Here is a 21,910-nt window from a genome sequence, read left to right as displayed (position 1 = left end):
ACTATTCATGTTGCCCTTCAAGTGACTGGCAGAAATAAAAGCCAAGTTTGCTTTGCTCCAGAAAGGGATCTCCATTACAGAAGCTGAACGGAATGATTCTGGTCCTCCCTTGCTTTCTCATATAACCCCACTGTTGTGGCGTTTTATGAAAGAATCTGACAATGACAGCATCTACAATCTAATGAAAAAATAAATAAAATCAGGGTTTCCTCAGACTGGAAATTCAATTTTAGAGCAATAACCTTTGGGGGAGTTATTCTTAAAACATTAATAAAAAGATTAAAAAGCGCATGCCAGTATATAAATGGACAACTAGTACATCCTTGCCAGATCTACTCTGGGAAGCAGGGCCCAGAAAATCCCCATCTTAAGCCCACCCTTAACCCCATATGCCTCATGGATCCAAGAGTCACAAGTCAAAGCTCCTGGGGACAAGGTGCTATCCCAGATTGCAAAAGGATCCGGCATCATTAATCAAGAGATCCCTGCAGTGTTATGCCACCAGGCTTTTATCACATTAGCAGGAAAGATACTGTAGGATACAAGAGCAGGACAACACAAACAAGAGTGAACTTCCTGCAATGATTAAAAGTGATCCAATCTATTCCTCACCAAATTTAACGCTAAAACTGAGCAGCCAGTCATAAGGATCTCTTTTTTAAAGTTCTGTGGATAAGGGTGGTTTCTGTTAATTGGCGGAAAGCTACTCACTCTCCTGTGTTGCCCTAGAAGGAAGGCAACAAGAGCACTGCACATGCAAACACTGAATTACAATGCCTTGAAAAAGCATTCATACCCCTTGAAATTTTCCACATTTTGTCCTGTTACAACCAAAAATGTACATGTATTTGATTGGGATTTTATGTGATAGGCCAACACAAAGTGGCACATCATTGGTGGAAGGATAATAAATGGTTTTCAATTTTTTTTACAAATATCTGAAAAGTGTAGCGTGCATTTGTATTGAGCCCCGTGTACTCCGATGGCCCTAAAAATCGAATGGGATAGGTACGCATGTTACCATGAAACCATTGGTAACATGCGTACCTATCCCATTAGCTTTTTTGCTTTGTGTTTTTTTTGTCTCCTCACAGATTTCCCTACTTTTTCGGGCCTCAGTGAATTTATTAGCCAAACGATGGTCTGGTTATTCTGGGCCCCCGGTTGGACTGGTGAATGTATACAGAGGGAGATCTCTTCCTCCACTCTCTTTGTCCCTTTCGTAACTAGTTGATCTAACAGTGCTTGGTGGATGTGATCTGTGGACGACTCTACGCTACGTGGCCCTCCTTTATGTTTTAATATTTTGTGGTTGCTTAGATGTACCTGTGTAAGTGATTGTGATGCAAGTACAGCCTTGTACGTTTAACCGAAATTACCATGCAATATTGTAGGTGGGATTTATTGGCTGATTATTTTACATTTAAATTTTCTAGACAGCCTGGTACCTGCTAATCAATCCCTGATGAAGGAGAATACAACTCGTCTCTGAAACGCCGTTGCGTTCAGGCAGCTGTATCTTGTCTTTTTCACTTTTGTTTGTATATCATCCTGCATCCTTCATTATGTATTATATATGTATTTTTCTACTGTGTATAATAAATTCTTTATATTTTTTCATATACTTATCTATTTACTTGATGTGGTTGTGCCTTTAACCACTACAGATCCGCGCTATTGCCAAATGACGGCATTAGCGCGGACCTACATTTCCGGGACTACGTCTATTGACGTGGTCCCGGTTACGAGCGGCCTGCGCGCCCCCTGAGGGGCGCGCGCGGCGCGCTCTGTGATCGGCGAGTCCGTGAGACTCGCCTGATCACCGATCCGTGTAAGGGGTCGATCCCGACCCCTTATCACGTGATCAGCTGTCAGCCAATGACAGCTGATCATGTGATAGAACGGAGCCGGTAATCGGCTATTATTCCTCCTCGCGCTGACAGCCGGCAGCCGTGATCGGGACATCAGTCCCGATCACGGCCATCAATACAAGGGACCACCTGCCACCTGCCTGTGCCCACCTGCCTCCCGCAGTGCCATCCTGAAATAAAATAAAAGCAAAAGTAAGTGCCCCCCGTCAGTGCCCATAGTGCCCACAGTGCCACCCCACAGTGCCACCCACAGTGCCACCCACAGTGCCACCCACAGTGCCACCCAATCTGCCTCAAAGGTGCTGCACCCCAGTGCCGCCCATCAGTGCCCAGCAGTGCCGCCCATCTGTGCCCAGCAGTGCCGCCCATCAGTGCCCAGCAGTGCCACCTATCAGAGCCACCTATCAGTGCCCATCAGTCCCATCTATCTGTGGTACCTATCAGTGCCCATCCGTGCCACCCATCCGTGCCACTTATCCGTGCCACCCATCCGTGCCATCTTATCTGTGCCCATCTTTGCCCATCAGTGCCGCCTTATCTGTGCCCATCGGTGCCGCCTTATCTGTGCCTATTAGTGCCGCCTTAACTATGCCTATCAGTGCCCACCGGTGCAGCCTATCAGTGCCCACCAATGCAGCCCATCAGTGCCCACCAATGCAGCCTATCAGTGCCGCCTAATCAGCGCACTTCAATGAAGGAGAAAAATGACCCGTTTGCAAAATTTTATAACAAACTATTAAAACATGATTTTTTTTTTTTTTTTTTGCATCTTTTTTTGTTTGTTTAGCAAAAAATAAAACTCCGAGCTGTAATTAAATACCACCAAAAGAAAGCTCTATTTGTGGGAAAAAAATGATAAAAATTTCATTTGGGTACAGTGTTGTATGACCGCGTAATTGTCACTCAAAGTGCATCAGCGCTGAAAGCTGAAAATTGGTCTGGGACTGAGGGGGGTTTAAGTGCCCAGTAAGCAAGTGGTTAAAGTCCCACCCATAGGGGGTTCTATATGTCTTTGGGATGTGGCACACCCTCTTTTTAACAGTCTCATTCAGATACCTCTTTTTCATTGATCATTTTCCTTCCACTTCATAATTATGTGCCACTTTGTGTTCGTCTATCACATCAAGTCCTAATAAAATACATTTATGTTTTTGGTTGTAACATGACAAAAGGTGAAACATTTCAAGGGGTATACATACTTTTTTAAGGCACTGTAAATCTGAGTAAATGCAGTGTTATCTGTGTGTAAAATGTATCATATTTTGTGCTAGTCTACAGCATAAATAATTATAGAGAAGGAAGGCATCATCTGGTTCTTTTCAAGATGTGTGGTTAACGGTCAGCATTTTTTTAGGATTATTGTAAAAGCCGGTGTGATCATTACCTCCCTGAGAGCAGATGACCCAGTGGAAAAACCCCGCTGCCTTGTCAGGGTTTGATATCTTCTCTCCAGTTGAACCAGCTTTTCCTTTTCCTGTTATAACACAAGGGGATTAAACAAAGCATGACTCATACTGAAAATCCATAAAAAATATTTTGTGGGAAAAAATTTTAATTACAGTTATGTACAGCAACAATAGTATCATAACAACCATTAAATAATTTTAGAGACATTTTTTTCCAGGAGCCTCTAACTTCCCTTCCAAAAATATAGTAAAACAAACAATGTCAGTACCATCCAGCATTCTGCAAAAAAATAAAAATAAAATGTTGTGTACTTTGTCTATATTTTACCTTGTGTAGCTGTACTAAAGTGGCACTTCTTTCCTGACCAAGACGTTCAGCATCCTGTGCAGACTGAAATCTAATTTGATTGGCTTGCAGCTCCAGTGCAGCTAGACGTTCCTATTAAAACAAAACATGAAGCATTCTTATTGTCACTTGCCTTTAAACATTAGGAGTTTTGTGCAGCCTCAGTTAATTTATGACGAAACATTTGAAACTGGTCTGCAAAACACTTTAAAATGACAACCTTGTGTTCATTACTGATTAATATCACTTACGCTTTCCATAAAGAAACACCATTTTATGGGTTTGTGTCCTGCTGGTAGAGCTCACTACAGCATTAATTCTAACATTAATTTGAATTTCAAAAGAGCCAAATTCCCTAAAACTACAAAGCTTGCTAGAAGATATTAATTGGGATTAAATCTTAGGAACAAAGAACACGGAGGAGAGATGGGTTTGCTTTAAGAGCATACTAAATAAGCCAATGCATCCTATTGGAAATAAATTAAAAGAGCGAATAAAAGTCCAGGGTTGTTTAACTCCAATGTAAAAATGCATATAAAAGCAAAAGAGAAAGCCTTCAAAAAAAAAAAAAACCAAGGCTGAGGGATCATCAGCATTCAAATTTTACAAAGAATGCAACAAGAAAGGTAAGGGTGCAATTAGGGCGGCTAAGTTAGAACAAGAAAGACACATGGAGAGCAAAACAAATCCCAAGAAATTCTTCAGGCATATAAACAGTACAAGAGGGAGGACAAATCATATTAGGCCCATAAAGAATGAGGAAGGGAATCTGGTTACAAAGGATGGTGAGATGGTGAAGGTATTGAATTTATTCTTCTCCTCAGTCTTCATGAGGGAATTGGGAGGCTTCAGTAACCAAAACTGCAGTGTTTATCCTCATGATACATCACAGGAAGCACCTTCTTGACTTGAAAAACTTAACATTAATAAGCCACCGGGACCAGATGGCTTGCACCCAAGGGTCCTTGGGGCACTAAGTCAAGTAATTGCCAGACCATTGTTCCTAATTTTTAGGGATAGTCTACTGACTGGAATGGTACCAGCTGATTGGAGAAAAGCCAATGTAGCACCAATATTTTAAAAAGGGTCAAAATACATCCCTGGGAATTACAGACAAGTGAGCCCAACATCAACAGATGCAATACGTCATTTCCAGCTTCTTCCCAAACTTCCAGTTTCAGTTAGCTCGGCCGTGGAACGCATTCCGCGAGCACGCCAGAATTGTGGAAGTATAGTGCTTTATGCGAGTTGGAGTATTGGAGTTCCTTCTGTCTTTAACCATTTTATATGGTACTTTTATTTAATAAATATGCCTGCTTTTATGGAATTATGCTATGAGGCTCATCCTTTCTATATGTATCTTGATGCCCGTTGCTGAGGATTTTTAAAATCGCCCTCGAGAGGAGGATAGTGTCCAAAAGTTTACAGCCACCCAGACCAGATGGATATCCTGTTAAGGGGCACACCACCATCTGGATACAGATATTACGCCTGTTACCCCTGCAGGGGTGAGACGCTCTGGCGAGTGGAAACATCAGAGGCGGAAGTGTATGGAGGGAAGCACTGAAGAGTCACCTTTTTGTTTGCACTGATTATCACTTATAGACTGTTTTCTAATGTTTTTATTTTTAAATTTTTTGAAGATTTATTATTTTTGAAGACTTATTATTCATTTTTTAATTCCCCTTTTCTGGGATTGATTGAAACAGGATTTAACATTAGTCACTTTATTATTATCACACAATTTTATGGTAATTATTATTGACTACAACATTGGTCACCATTTCATATGTATTCTTGGTATTTTTATGTAGAATTTTATTTATATGCACATTGCACTTGCATAGAAAGTGCCAAATTTATATATTTGTGTATGCACTTGTTCACTTTTTAGTTAGTGTTGATATCACCCATATTTCCCCGGTGCACATGCATTTGCACACAGTTATATTTGAACAGCGGCAATTTCCCTTTCCAGAGTTACATAACATCAATAGTATGCAAGCTCTTGGAAGAGATAAGGGACTATATACAAGATTTTAGTAAAGAAAACAGGATCATTAGCAGTAATCAGCATGGATTCATGAAGAATCGTTCTTGCCAAACCAATCTATTAACCTTCTATGAGGAGGTGAGCTGCCGTCTAGATTAAGGGAGACCGTAGACGTGGTGTATCTGGCTTTTGCAAAAGCATTTGATACAGTTCCCCATAAACGTTTACTGTACAAAGTAAGGCAAGTTGGCAAGGACCATAGAGTACATGGATTGAAAATTGGCTACAAGGGAGAGTTCAGAGGGTAGTGATAAATGGGGAGCAATCGGAATGGTCAAGGGTGGAAAGTAGGGTGCCCGAGTGTTCTGCCCTGGGACCAATCCTATTTAATTTGTTCATAAATAACCTGGAGGATGGGGTAAACAGATCAATCTCTGTATTTGAGAATGATACTAAGCTAAGCGGGGCAATAACTTATCCACAGGATGTGGAAACCTTACAAGTAGAGCTGAACAAATTCATGGGGTGGACAACTACACGGCAAATGAAGTTTAATGTGGAAAAAATGTAAAATGATGCATTTGGGTGGCAAAAATATGAATGCAATCTACTCGTTGGGGGAAGAACCTTTGGGGGAATAAAGGATGGAAAAGGATCTGGGGGTCCTGGTAGACAGGTTTAGCAATGGTATGCAATGCCACGCTGCTGCTAACAAGGCAAACAAAATATTGGCATGTATTAAGAAGGGGATTAACTCAAGAGATAACGTGATAATTCACCCACTCTACATTCTGGTCTGGCCTCACCTGGAGTATGCTGTCCAGTTTGGAGTGAGTACAGAGAAGGGCAACAAAACAAATAAAGGGAATGGAGGACATTAGTTATGAAGAAAGGTTGAGCACTGAATTTGTTCTCTCTGGAGAGGGAATATGATTTCAATTTACAGATACCATACTGGTGACCCCACAATAGGGATAAAACTTTTCTGCCAAAGGGAGTTTAATGAAGACATGTGGCCACTCATTAAAATAAGAAAAGAGGTTTAACCTTAAACTGCATAGAGGGTTCTTTACTGTAAGAGCAGCAAGGATGTGGAATTCCCTTCCATAGGCGGTGATTTCTGCGGGGAGCATCAATAGTTTCAAACTACTAAAAACTATTAGATAAGCACCTGAACAACCACAACAAACACGGATCTACAATGTAATACTGACATAAAATCACACACATAGGTTGGACTTGTGTCTTTTTTCAACCTCACCTACTATGTACAGTGCCTTGCGAAAGTATTCGGCCCCCTTGAACTTTTCCACCTTTTGCCACATTTCAGGCTTCAAACAAAGATATAACATTTTAATTTTTTGTGAAGAATCACCAACAAGTGGGACACAATTGTGAAGTGGAACGAAATCTATTGGATAATTTAAACTTTTTTAGCAAATAAAAAACTGAAAAGTGGTGTGTGCAAAATTATTCAGCCCCTTTACTTTCAGTGCTGCAAACTCACTCCAGAAGTTCAGCGAGGATCTCTGAATGATCCAATGTTGTCCTAAATGACTGATGGTGATAAATAGAATCCACCTGTGTGTAATCAAGTCTCTGTATAAATGCACCTGCTCTGTGATAGTCTCAGGGTTCTGTTGAAAGCGCAGAGAGCATCATGAAGACCAAGGAACACACCAGGCAGGTCCGTAATACTGTTGTGGAGAAGTTTAAAGTCGGATTTGGATACAAAAAGATTTCCCAAGCTTTAAACATCCCAAGGAGCACTGTGCAAGCGATCATTTTGAAATGGAAGGAGTATCAGACCACTGCAAATCTACCAAGACCTGGCCGTCCCTCTAAACTTTCAGCTCAGACAAGGAGAAGACTGATCAGAGATGCAGCCAAGAGGCCCATGATAACTCTGGATGAACTGCAGAAAACTACAGCTGAGGTGGGAGAGTCTGTCCATAGGACAACAATCAGTCGTACACTGCACAAATCTGGCCTTTATGGAAGAGTGGCAAGAAGAAAGCCATTTCTCAAAGATATCCATAAAAAGTCTCGTCTAAAGTTTGCCACAAGACACCTGGGAGACACACCAAACATGTGGAAGAAGGTGCTCTGGTCAGATGAAACCAAAATCAAACTTTTTGCCCACAATGCAAAATGATATGTTTGGCGTAAAAGCAACACAGCTCATCACCCTCAACACACCATCCCCACTGTCAAACATGGTGGTGGCAGCATCATGGTTTGGGCCTGTTTTTCTTCAGCAGGGACAGGGAAGATGGTTAAAACTGAGGGGAAGATGGATGCAGCCAAATACAGGACCATTCTGGATGAAAACCTGTTGGAGTCTGCCAAAGACCTGAAACTGGGATGGAGATTTATCTTCCAACAAGACAATGATCCCAAACATACAGCAAAATCTACAAAGGAATGGTTCACAAATAAACGTATCCAGGTGTTAGAATGGCCAAGTCAAAGTCCAGACCTGAATCCAATCAAGAATCTGTGGAAAGAGCTGAAAACTGCTGTTCACAAACGCTCTCCATCCAACCTCACTGAGCTCGAGCTGTTTTGCAAGGAAGAATGGGCAAGAATTTCAGTCTCTCGATGTGCAAAACTGATAGAGACATACCCCAAGCGACTTGCAGCTGTAATCGCAGCAAAAGGTGGCTCTACAAAGTATTAACGTAAGGGGGCCGAATAATTTTGCACGCCCCACTTTTCATTTTTTTATTAGGTAAAAAAAGTTTCAAAAATCCAATAGATTTTGTTCCACTACACAATTGTGTCCCACTTGTTGGCGATTCTTCACAAAAAATAATTTTTTTTATATCTTTACGTTTGAAGCCCGAAATGTGGCAAAAGGTTCAAAAGTTCAAGGGGGCCGAATACTTTCCCAAGGCACTGTAACTATATACAAACACTCTTACCTTTCTATGAGCAATTCTCTTTTGGCACTCTCCCTTGTTTTGCAGAAGTTGCTGATTCGCCGTTTCTCTCTCTTCTTCCAAGCGGCTCTCATTCTCCAGCTGCTGGAACTCCAGATCTTCAAATAGCTTCATCTGGGATTCTAGACGCTCAGATTCCTGAATGAAGTCACAGTAACATTTGACATTATTCAAGAAAAGACAATACCCTGCACAGATAGACCAACGAGAGGACATCAAAGCAGATACTGAATAGACAAATAAAAAATAAACAATACAAAAAATTTTAAGAGCTATAAAAAAAGCGTAACAAGTCAAATCAGCTTGAACAAAAGTCACAAAAAAACACCAATAAGCCCCCAAAACACCCACAAGCAACAACAGAAAACAGATATCTATTAGGCAAGAATCTGAATTGCTGCCACCACAAAAGAAATGTACCATCTATAGTACAAGGTGGATGTTGTGCCCGTTTAATAAAATATATGCAAAAGTGATTAAAATGCACAATGAATAAAAAGCAGAGCAGATATAATCACAATACAGTTTTTAAGTTCGATTTAGTTTAGGTTTGCTTGTGTACCCAATTCCACACAAACCTTTTAATTTGGGGCTTTCCAATAGAAGTCATTTTTGTATAGCCAATCAAAAAAGTTCCTCATACAAGCATAACAGCCATCCTTGTATTTAACCATATAAAACGAGGCATCGACATTTATATGGCAAAATGCTCAAAGCCTCATGTTCAAGTAACCAGAACGATGTACAATATTCCACGATAAGTTAACCTCTTGAATCAAAACTGAACTGAATCAAAATTTCAATTCAACTTTGCACCAAATACCCTTCCTATACTGAAATATAGACTATTTTTTTTTCTTTACCAATATTTTTCATACCAGTGTTATGGTTTTCAAATTCACTTTGCAAAGTTCAGGGGTTCAGAGGATATGATAAAAGTTTTTTGGTTTTATAGGTCATGATTATATTTCTATTAAACATCCAATTATGTTGGTCTAATTATGGTCTAGAAAATAAAAAACTAGTTTAAATTATGGCTGGTACAAATGTAACTGTACATATGTAAGATAAGCAATAACCAAAGTATTTTGTCATTTTTAGGTTAGTCAGTGTTAGCAGTAGGTATCAGTCAACATACACATGCACTTACTCCTACTGGATGAACCTCAACCATAGGTAGGTGTGGTAGAGAGTGTGTACAAACAGGAGTGCAGAGCTCAATACATGGCTACCAAGACTGAACACGGCAGTGTTGGCAGCAAAAGAAACCAGGACGACTAACTGAAGACATGATATTATTTATAAAAGACTCTGTCGCTGGAAAGAAGGGGTGGGTGTTGAGATATAAATTGCAGGCCCCTAGAAGTACTTATACCTGCTGCAGCCTCCCAAAACCTCCTGTCAAGGCTAAATTTAAGGCCTTTTTCTGTGATTATCAAAGCATGCTCAACCCTTGCCACCTCCTCTGCATTTCCACTGCCTTTCAAGACTGCCAATCATAGAGATGGGTAAATGGGAATGTGAAGGGACGGGGACTTCACAGCAAGCGCCCGCACCAATGGAAAGTGTCAGACTTTGCCTTAGCATTTGTCATGGGAGGCTGCTGAGCTCAATCTTTATACCTCAAGATCAACTATAAATCCGTTGATAATATTTACGACTACACATTTTGTGCAGTCTAAAAGTGAACAATAAAGTGGCAGGTTTTAAACTTCCTGATCTATCGATTAACTTGTGTGCAACTAGCCGGTCAGGTTTTTCCCACTCAAATCGGTGCCATCGGCTACAGCTGGCAGCACCGATTCGTGTGTTCTGACAGAATGCAGTCTCCCTGCTGTCAGAACACAATAGCTCAATGGGAGGAATTCCCCCATCCACCTCAAATATGTGGATGGAGGCATCATTTAAATTATTTTTTTCATTCAACCAGTGGGTTGAACAAAGAATGAAAAAATCCCCTACATCAAAACGGAAATCTAAATTCTAACTTTTGGTTAGCAACCATTTGCAGTTTTAAGCATTAACATTAAGTCATTTTCAACTCAAAGTTTAATCAAATATCACTGTATTGGATAAAAATAATCATTCCTTCTAGGAACAGCCTTAGCTGTACTATTTCACAAAAAGAGTTGAAAAAAAAATTGGCTCTGGCATAAAATGCTCCAGCCTAATGGTGCCAAAAATTTTTATTTTGAATGCAACTGATCAGCTGGAAAGATACCTTCATGAAGGTTCTATTATGAGATCATCGCTTTTATTTTTTGTCACTAGGTTTGGAAAGTTTATTTTCTCATTGAACACTATGTAGTAGGTTTTTGTGTGCCCTGGAGCATTTTGTTTCAGCTGCTCAGAAGGTGATGCCAAATCTGAATCTAGTTTATAACATGCTTGCAAGCAATTAAAGTGAGAAATAATATGTACAAGAGTAAGTAATTATGATCATATAGGATAGAGAGTGATGACTTGGAATATGCACATACAGATGAACTGAAAGCAATGACTACCAGAGTCAGAGGAGTAAAGAAATTTATACAGAGGGTGTGCAGGTACAAGCAACAAAAAACATGCACAGTGTACAATACAACACATGTTACAGACATATAGCCAAGCTGAATGAGAGGAAGCAAGGCATTTGAATAATAAAGAATGGAGATATGAGGCAGAAAGTTGTGCCAGATAGGGCCCACTATTGATTGGCACACTGACCCTTGTAAGCTGGCACTGCACCTGCTCCCTTAGAGCTTCGGGGCAATTATGGAGTTGCCTCTGCAGATCATGATGTGAAAGCTGAACACTCTGCATTTCCATCCTCTGCTGCTCCAGCTTCTCTCGCATCTTAATCCCGTGGGCATATCCAAAAGACAAAATGGGGAACAGGACACTGCACTAAAACCTCAGCCATGCGCAGGCAGAATAAGACAGATATAATAAGAGGGTTAGAAAAGGAGAAGTGAGAAATGAAGACTATAGAAGAGAATTAAAAGATGTAAGTAGGAACACAATATCAAAAAAACAGAAAAGGAAGAAAAATAGAAAGGAGAAGGAAGATTAGATCAGAAGACAGCAGGGGTGTTGGTACAGGATTAACTCATTTAACAATCTCAGCTTCACTGCCAGAGGGAACTGCAACTGACGCTAAACATGAAATCAGAACCTTGGCACTGTGATGACAAAAATGCTGCACATCATCTAGAAACATTTATTGTCCATTCTAGTATTCTTTTACAGCACCTTTATGCAACGCAGGTAAACAGTCACTGTGCATATACTTTCAGTCTCATTAAAACACCACTCCCAAGCAGAACTTAAGTACATTTATGCACAAAATTCTAAAAAAAGAATAAAAAAGATTGTAAGTGTGTGACATTAAATAAATATGACAATACGTTAATTATATCTACAGGCATTGGAACATGAAAAGGCATTAGGGGTCATTTATGAAAGGCAAATCCACTTTGCACTACAAGTGCAAAGTGCACTTAAAATTCCACTGAAAGTGAGGGGTAGATTTGAAATGAGGGGAAGCTCTGCTGATTTTATTATGCAATCATCTGCAAACTAAAATGCAGTTTTTTTTTAAAATCTTCCTTGCATGTCCCTCTTGGATCTACAGCAATTGCAATTCCAAGTGCACTTTACACTTGTAGTGCAAAATGGATTTTCCTTTCGGAAATAACCCCCATTGTCTCAAAAGCTGAAGAAAACCTTCATTTAATTTAAAGCTTCCAACGTGCCACTTGCATCCAATAACAGGCACCTACAAGATAGGGTAGCTTCAGCTTTTTCTTTAGAGCACTACAGGAGCGTTACAACAAGGGGACTATATTATGCAAATTTCAAATTCAGCTAGAACTTTCTGACTTCTGTGCCTAGCTAATTGTTAGCGAGGCTGCCTATCATAAGAGAGTCCAGTACGGAGGCATGGAAGGTTGCCGCCCAAGGGCCGAGTTTCTAGGTGAAGTTAAGGTTTGCATAATAATGCAGTTTTGTGCTCATCTGAGGGCTCACTGAAAAAAATAAAAATAAAATAAAAATGAACACTATCCGCTACTAGACGGAAGTGGCAGTGTGAAAGCTGAACACTGGAGTACAGGTACACTTTAAATTATGCTTCTCAGTTTTCACAAAAACACTTGCGTAATTAATAGTCTGTTTTCAACGACATTGGCATGCATTAGATTAGAGGTTAGTAGAATTAGACTTTTATGACACCTATAACATAAAAAAATATATACATTTTTACAAAATATTATAGCCAACTATGAGAAAAGCTGTATTACAAAAAAAAAAAAAAAAAATTGAAAAAAAAAGGAGGACAACTAAACTGATAGCAACATGCAGATATTTTTCTTTTAATTTTTATTATCTGCATTAATAGGTAACAGACCTGGTGACTACAGAAAAGAGCATCTTTCCCCACATCTGTAAGGGATTATTGGGTGTGCAGTGCATTTTATTGTGCTTACAAACACATGCACAACAATGACAAATATGCCTAAAATCAATGTAAACCCAAGACCTCCGGCTGTGCAGTTTGAAAGCACATACTTATGCAGCCACTACATATGTGAAACAAAACAACTGTTCACAAACCTTCCAAAGTGCACTTATTTAAATGACCAAATTTCTGCAGAACCTATTGGTATAACTAGGTAGTAACAATAATATTGTGAATTAAAAGCTATGTACAGTACAAACTTCTGTTTACAGTTTTGGGAATACAGCAGTGTAAAGATTCCCAAGGTCTCTAGCAAGGAGGTTTAAATGCTGCTTTAGACTTCTGCATTGCAGTAATACAGAAAGTGTACTGTGTTTTACTGCCATACACAACACTTACTGTGGTGTGTTCAGAGCCATTTATTCAGAACCGTAGATAAGTACATTAGGCACCAATGGACCCACCTGGCAGCGCACCATAACGCACATGCCATGCATTGTAATGGGCTGCATTAAAATGTCAAAATAATAGTGCTGCCCTAATGCAATATGGGAAATGTCAAACTGTAACATATGTTCAGTAGCAGAACACACAGCTCTCTCTGAAAAAGGTCGTTTAAAGTGGTTCAAAAGGCTGAAGGTTATTTTTTACCTTCATGTTATTTTCTATGCATGAAGGTAAAAAAAAAAAAAATATATATATATCTTCTGTGTGCAGCCTCCTCCAACACCCACTAAACTTACCTGAGCCCCATCTTGATCCAGTGATGTGCATAAGAGCAGCTGCTCTCCTGGCTCTCTCCCTCCTCAATGGTTCAGACACAACAGCAGGCGCCATTGGACCAAGCACACACAAATGCCCCCATAGGAAGCAGCTTGCTATAGGGACACTTGGCAGGGAAAAGAGAGAGGAGTTTTTGAGAGGCCCAGAGTGCAGATGGGGGACACCAGAAGTGGAGGACTGGGGCTACACTGTGCAAAACCATTACACAGAGCAGAGAAGTATAATATGTGTGTTATTTAAAACAAAATTGTACCTTTAGTATAACTTTAAACTGAGCACGACATTTTAATATTAAAACAAAATAACAAAAATTACAGCTCTAGTGTAAGGCCAATACTAGACCAAAAAAGGGATTATTTGTTTTTCCCAGAGGCTGAAACCGGTAAAACACAAATATGTGATTATTTCTTTATCACATACAAAAAAAAAGTTTAGTGAATCGGGTATTTAACTTGGTAAGGCAAGAGCACAAAATTAGTGACATCAGACTAAGTCCCGAGAGGGAATGATGTCAGTGGTTCAATGTTCTCTAAAAATCTGTGGAAAAACGGTCTGCATTACTGTATTAAAATGGGAAAATCAGCAGAGCACATGCAAAAAAAATTTCCACATTGTTAATGCCAAGACATTTTTGCTTCACTACTGAATTAAACATTAATCCCACATTACTGGGCATCATCATCATCCAGCCAAAACCTTTTTTAAAGCTTTGGATAGACTTGGGAAGAGTAAAGTGTTCTGTCCAGTTTTCACTGTGTGATTTCATCTCATCTACTGTCCTAAGTCTTAGTACACACCACAAGAAAAATCACCACTTTTGGAGGGATTGTCTGATAATCTGATCATTAGTACACAGATTTAGAGAGCCAAGTATCAAGAGTGAAAATTTCTCATACGATAACAGAACAAATGATTTTCGAGTAATTGTATGAAAAAAAAGACCAAGCATGCTCAGAAATTAAATACATTACAATCAGCGTTAAAGTGGTTCTCCACCCTAAAGTGGAAGTCCTGCTCATCTGATCCCCCCCCCCCCCCCCTCCGGTGCCACAATCGGCACCTTTTATGGGGGAGGGGGGTGCAGTTACCTGGATAATCCAGGTATCTGCACCCACTTTCGGGACAGACAGCCGCAGATGCCCCCCCCCCGCCCCGTTGTGTTCTGGGAAACACACAGTTCCCAGAACACAGCGGGGACCAGCAGAGATGCGCAGCGCGACTCGCGCATGCGCAGTAGGGAACCGGGCAGTGAAGCCGCAACGCTTCACTACCCGATTCCCTGACAGAGGATGGCGGCGAGGGCAGCAGAGAGACGAGCGATCGCTCATCATCTGCCGCCGACATCACTGGACCCTGGGACAGGTAAGTGTCAATTTATTAAAAGTCAGCAGCTGCAATATTTGTAGCTGCTGGCTTTTAGGCTCCATGCACACTGAAGCTGATAAACTGCAGTTTATTGGAGTTTGGGCGTTTTTTGTAAAAGCCCATAAACTCCACTCTATGTTAGCCTATGTGTCCATGCACACATGGACGTTTTTCAGCTTTAATGAGCAGTGGAGTTTATGGGCTTTTTTCTGAACGCCAGAAATTCGCGTTCAAAGTGCCGTTTTTCAGCGGCAAAAAATGACAAACGCTCATCAACGCTCATTAACGCTCGTTCATTAGTGTTCGGCATTCTATTTTTCAATGCATTGTGGGATTTTTGGAGTGTCCTCTGTGTATTTTTATAAAAAAAGCCCATTAACGCTAACGCTGTAAAACGCTCATTAACGCTCATTAACGCTAGTATAAAACGCTGTTAAAAGCAGGTTTTTCAACCAGCGTTTTCTGCCAGCAATCTGGCGTCCAGAAATAGCTTTTTTGAGCTTCAGTGTGCATGGAGCCTTAATATTTTCTTTTTTTAAAGGTGCAGAACCGCTTTAACTTCACCAACGAAAATATTTTCATCATAGTTTTCATCAGCTGCATGGTTTCAGTGAAAGAAACTAAATAAAAATAAAATTCAGTATCAATTCAGATGACTAAAACTTAAAAAAAAAAATGGCATTCTAGTCAAAAGACTATGAATAGAACTAAATCAAAATTTGGTGTCAAAATTAAAGTGGTTGTATAGTATACCCCCCAATGCGGAAGTTGTACCTATAGGTAAGCCTTATCTATAGGTACTGTAAATATCTCCTAAGCATGCGCTGTGAAGAAATGGCCCTCTGAGCATGCCGAGCTGTGACTGACGGCTCCCATATGCAGTCACAGAGCCGGAGTCTGTGATCCCAGAAGGAAGAGGGGCGAAGATGGATACGGCCACCAGCGGTGACAGCGCGGGCTTTCATTTGCAGATAAGTGGCACATAATGGGCTAGTATGTGATGCCCATTATGCTTTTACTTTGCGGGGGGGAAAAAATGAGGAAGTAAAACCCATCAGGGTTTACTTCCAGTTCAACAGTAGTCATAAAGCAATATCCTTGTTTGTCAAAACTTGATTTTATTTATAAAGATGTTACAGCTATGCATATATATATATATTTTTTTTTATTATTGACAGAGAACTGTTAAAGTTTTTCTATTCAGGTAATATGTGGAATGACATTACAGCCAAAAGAGTTTGCAGGTTTTTTTTATAGTTTAAAGTTGCACTTTTGTTTGTCAAAAAGCAATATTTTTTTTTTAAACTGGAGATAATCAACTAAAATGTATTGGAGATTTTGGCTGACTTAAATACGACCAAAACTAGAACAATTCAGATGACCAAAGTAGGACTAAAACTAAAATGCTATTGTATTGGACTAAAACTGGAGAGTGCAAAATTGTGTGTACCTCTGCATAGAAACCAATCAGCTTCCAGTTTTTTTTTTCTTCAAAGCTTAATTGAACAAGCTGAAGTTAGAAGCTGATTGGCCACCATGCAGAGCTTCACCAGATTTTGCATGCTGCAGTTTTATTACATCGACCCCTTTGACAAACTAAATCGAAACTCAATGTCAAAATTAACACTGATTACAATACATTACTTCTGAAGTTGTATTCTGATGTACGAGAATATATTTAACTTTAGTAATCTATTGGTTTTTCGATATAAGACTAGAATGCAAAAAAAATATAATAATTCAATAATAAAAAAAAACAAAAAACGGACGATTATCTGTAAGATATTCTTATCGTGTGTATGAGGCTTAGGACAGCAAGGCAAGAAACAAGGGAAGAGAGTTTGGCTGAAGTTGCACTTTGCAACCTATGCGAGCAACATAATCTGACTGTACAATCTCCGTCGGGGACGCCAACGATGTACCTCACTAGGTGTAGTTTAAAAGGAATGCTCCAGTAGGCCTCTCGCACTACATAGCTGCAAGCAAATCCAAAGTAGATTGTACAGATATTGTATAACAGACTGGGATGTGTGTGCCAAGAGTCTGATTTCTAAGCAGTAAATATCCTTGCTGAAATCAACATTGCATTATCCTACAGAGGTAAACTTTATGTCAGAAAAGAGAATTTATAAACAAATCTAGATCTAGAAGTAATAAACATGAAATAACATAATCCCTCTCCTTCCTTTACTGAACCATCATCATGAAAAATATTCTATTCTGATTACAGCATGCGGTTAGTACTTATAATTATATTCTACCACTTGTTGCCTCTTATGGGCCTTTTTATGGCAAACAAACAAAATATATAAAACAAATTGTATTTTAAAATGGTATACCATTTAATATAAAAATTTACATTAAAAAAAACACAATCTTTGCAGGGTAATAAATCTTTCAAATAGTTGCAATACCCATACACAGCTGCGATTAATTACATGAATAAAACAATGCACCCCCTACAAGAATTTACTCATGGGGTGTTCTCCAGCCAGAGAAATTCAACATGTTTAAATTAGTTAATTTTGCAAATCTTCTTCAGGGTAGAATTTGCCAATATATGAGATGTGTTACCACACAAAAAAAAAAAAAAAAAAAAAAAACTCTGCCAAAAAGTTTTAAAAACAGGATGCCTACATAATATAACTGGGTACTAACATTTATAGGTAAAGTTAATCTGGGGAAAATCCGATTGCCTCTCGGGAGATCAGGAAGGAATTTTTTCCCGTTTTAGCAAATTGGATCATGCTCTGATGGGGTTTTTCACCTTTCTCTGGATCAACTGGGGGGTGTAGAATTGGGAATATGGGATTGTATGATTTTTTTTTTTTTTTTTTTGTGGTTGAACTGGATGGACTTGTGTCTTTTTTCAACCTGACTAACTATGTAACTATGCCTTGTCTCCAGTCCCCTGAACCTTTAGCAGCCATCAAGAACAGGGTGTGTGCACACACCAGGGACGACAGATATATCCCAAACCGGTGCAGGAAACAATCACCAGACCAACATAAAATAGATTCCAAAATCCCTGCAGTCAATTGCCACCAACAAGCATGTCCTCCAGCAATGCTCCTAAAGGGTGAATTCTATAGCAGTGTTGCTGGAGGACATGCTTGTTGGTGGCAATTGACTGCAGGGATTTTGGAATCCATTTTATGTTGCTCGGGTGGCCGTTTCCTGGACCGGTTTGGGACACATCTGGCGTCCCCTGCGCACACACTGTCCCTGATGGTTGCTGAAGGTCCAGGAGCCCAGAGATGAGCCCTCCTATTTTTAAGATTTTTTGGCTGAGTTTTTTCTGAGAACACATCCAATATATTGCTAAAACCTTTTCTGAAGAGGATTTGCAAAAAAGAACAAATTGAAATGTGTTGGATTTCTCTGAGTAAATTCTTGTGTTTTATAGATTTTGTTTCATTGTCATATAAAGTCCCATGGGAAGCAACACTTGAACACTAGAATATATAGGGATGTTGGCAATAGATAGCCTCATACAGTCTTGATCTATTTACTACACTTGTAATTAAAAGTATAAATTATATTTAAAAAAAAAAAAATGGATTTATATTTTTCCCACATGCAGACCATGCTGTCTAGCAAACGTGACATTGGCAGAGGGTTTGGACAAACTATAACACTGCCAGGACTGCTTACATAAGTTACCACTTAAATCTTCTTTTTAAGAAACTCTTGCTGCTAATGATCAAGTTCTCCTGGCAGTGTTATGGTTTGTCTAAGCAAATGTCAATGTCACTTTGCCAGACATTAGTCTGCATGTAAAACCAAAAAAAACAAGTCATATACTAACACTATTGTTACATGTAGAAACCACATACAGCTATCAGAGTATTTTTCTTGATAGTGATCCTTAAGTGATGGGTGGTAAACAGGGATTGATTTACTAAAACTGGAGAGTGCAAAATCTGGTGCAGCTCTGCACAGAAACCAGTCCGCCTCCGGGTTCTTCTGTCAAATCGTAACTGAACAAGCTGAAATTCAAAGCCAATTTGCTACCATGCACAACTGTACCAGATTTTGCACTTTCCAGTTTTAGTAAATCAACCCATGTCAAAAGCATTATTCATTGAGTTCACCATTAATAGTTTTATTACCGGTTTATCCTGCCAGTAAATCCGTTAATGTTTCACTTCCTATAAAAGGTGAAATTCAGCAAAAAAAATAAATAAATAAATAAATAATAATAATAAAAAAAACAATTTTGGACGAGCCCTCTGCACACTGCTACATACCCTTTCTAGCAAACTTTGCAAAAAAATAAATAAAACTGGCACCACTGGAACATTTGCATTTTGCAGAGTAGAGTAGGGACTGGCCATAAAGGAATTACTGTGACGAAGTTGGCCAGCTTGAACATGTATTGCAATATATGTGAAATTAATTTTTTTTTTTTCAAAGTTTGCTAGAAAGGGTATAGAGCAGTGTGCAGAGGGATCGTCCAGAATTTTTAGTGTTAACATGTGCTCACCCCCCTTTAGCAGATGGATTATATAGATCTAGAACAGCGATTCTCAACTAGGGTTCCTCCAAAGGTTGCTAGGGGTTCCTTCAGCATTGGGCAATTTCTGCCTCTCAAATAAGTTCCCAGTAACACCATTGATCTTTTTAGCTACCTGTAAGGAGGCAATTCTTCCCAATGACCACAAGTATAAGGACCATTCTTCCCACTGACCATCACACTAATGTATCACGAGTTGCAGATTTAAAATTTTTAGCAGGGGTTCCCCGAGACCGGAGAACTATTTCAAGGGTTCCTCTGTGTTGAAAAGGTTGAGAAAGCCTGATCTAGAAGCTATTGGGATTTGAGCACTGGAATATCTTATTACGGGAAGAAGAAAAATAACAGATCTTCTGGCAGGACCAACAGGTAATACAATTATGTTATCAGGATAACTGAGAAAACCCAAAACTTCTGTGCTAATAGTAGTAAAATACTTCAACATATACTGTATGTCATTCTTGATTTTGCCCATAGTAACTTTTTTAAAGATGCCAATAGAAAAAAAATAGCTGGCAGGAGTTAATAAAAAGGAAAAAATAAATAAAAAATTCTAAAATACACATTATGCTGTAAAAAGAATAGGGATGTGCTATCCAAGTATATTGTTCCTTCACTTTATTTATGTTTATTGAACTCCTTCAAGCTGCTTCTGCACATAAGAATTATACTCCAAAGTTTAAACTACTTAGTAAGGGGCATGGATCAGATCAAAAATTGGAATGGCAATGGATCAGATCAAAAATTGGAATGGCCACAGGCAAAGATATCGGATCACTTTCCTATTCCGGGCAAAGTGACCAGATTTCTTGAAAGAATTTCTCCCAACTCACATGTACCAAACAACTTCTTGCCACTCCATTCCTCTGTCAGAGTTGAGAGTCAGGGAAGGTCCATGTCCTTACATTGGAATGTCTTCTTACCCTCCCTCATGTGACACTGTTTGGGCCTGGTGAATGGATGCTCAGGCCAAACACAGTCTCTTTGAGAGGAATTCACATGCTCCTCAAATACCCCGAAGGTATTTTTTGAAGGGTTCTGGCATGGCAACAGAATGGCAAGAAAGCATGTTGAAAATGAGGATCAGTGAGAGTTCTTTCACTTTACTCTGCATAAGCACAGAGGCAGATTATAGTCCCAGTTTAGAAAAAAATAAATAGATAAAAATAAAAAAAAGTCAGCATGATAGGCAGTACTTGAAATTAATATGAAGTGTCCCTTGGGCTACTATGTTTTTAGATGAAATCCTCTGATCCCCCCACCCCCCAAAGCTGTAATATTCTGGTGCCGTGGGGGGAGGGGGGGGTGTAACAGAGCTGTGGGACCTGTCACAAGCGCTCATCCAGCCTGCCCTTTCTGCCCCCTCCTCCATTCATTGAAGTTGTATTATAGCTTCTATCAGTGAAAAGATCACATTTTATTCATTGACGCTATAGGCCAGCTTCTTTAAATTGGAGGAGGGGGCAGAAAAGGCTGGGTAGATTAACCACTCTTGATGAATGCCTGACAGGTCCCTCAGCTCTATTAACCCTTGCAGCAGCACTAGAAGATTACAACTGCAGAGGTGAAATCGGTTGCTGGAGATCAAAGGACAGTGGATTTCAGATAAAACTGCAGCAAGCAGCACAAGGGACACTTCACATTTAAAAAGGAGGAACAGCAGTGCTACTACCATTTGGCAACCTTACAAAAGTGTTAAAAGAGAACAGCTGCTTGCAGGCCTCTCTGGCACTGAATTAATAGAATAAGGGTTTCTATACACAAGTAATCAGTGGATGAGATTCGTACAAAATGTTTTATGAAAAAAAGGTTCTACCTTTCTGTGGGGTAGTTGGAATTGTAGGAGAACAATAGGGAGCTGAAAAGAGTGAAGACAGAAGGACAGAACACAAGGGAGAGAGAATATTCCCCAAACATGGGGCACAATCACTTTACAACATGTCTAGTACCTTCTCCTTCTCCTTCTGAATATCATTTTCCAGGACATTAAGATTGTCTTGTAGTTGCTGAACTATTCTCTGTTCTTGCTGCAACTGGGAAAGCTCAGCCTCCCTTTCTCCCTGAAGTAAAGCACGCTCCATCTCTGCCTGCATAGTGGAAGAAAGGACAAGCAACAGATGTGTCTAACATTTCCTCAACGTGAAAACTATTTTCCCTCCACTTAACAAATCGGACCATTGCTATTCAAATAAAAAGGTCAAAACAGCTCATGCAATATTATACGGTCTCATTTTTCCCCAATGCACAAAA

The 21,910-nt window shown here is 39.6% G+C and overlaps 1 protein-coding gene across 19 annotated transcripts in view; it reads right to left on the bottom strand.

Annotated features, from left to right (window-relative positions):
* Positions 1 to 21,910, bottom strand: part of PHLDB1 (pleckstrin homology like domain family B member 1) — a 198,451-nt gene that overhangs the window by 36,137 nt on the left and 140,404 nt on the right. For 17 of the 19 annotated variants that reach the window (XM_077456846.1, XM_077456832.1, XM_077456830.1 and 14 more), the window contains 5 exons: positions 21,610 to 21,747; positions 11,265 to 11,393; positions 8,541 to 8,696; positions 3,606 to 3,716; positions 3,256 to 3,345 (listed from right to left, as the gene is read on the bottom strand). In XM_077456846.1, coding sequence (XP_077312972.1) covers positions 3,256 to 3,345; positions 3,606 to 3,716; positions 8,541 to 8,696; positions 11,265 to 11,393; positions 21,610 to 21,747 — 624 coding nt within the window. The remainder of the gene's footprint in view (positions 1 to 3,255; positions 3,346 to 3,605; positions 3,717 to 8,540; positions 8,697 to 11,264; positions 11,394 to 21,609; positions 21,748 to 21,910) is intronic. The other 2 variants (XM_077456839.1, XM_077456849.1) reach the window with 1 other exon arrangement.

Source organism: Lithobates pipiens, unplaced genomic scaffold, assembly GCF_037356315.1.
Source record: "Lithobates pipiens isolate NorthernLeopardFrog02 unplaced genomic scaffold, aLitPip1_a1.2 Scaffold_27, whole genome shotgun sequence".
In the NCBI taxonomy this organism is placed as follows: domain Eukaryota; kingdom Metazoa; phylum Chordata; class Amphibia; order Anura; family Ranidae; genus Lithobates; species Lithobates pipiens.
Note: the sequence above shows the minus strand (reverse complement) of the source record. Positions and strands in the feature narration are given on the sequence as shown.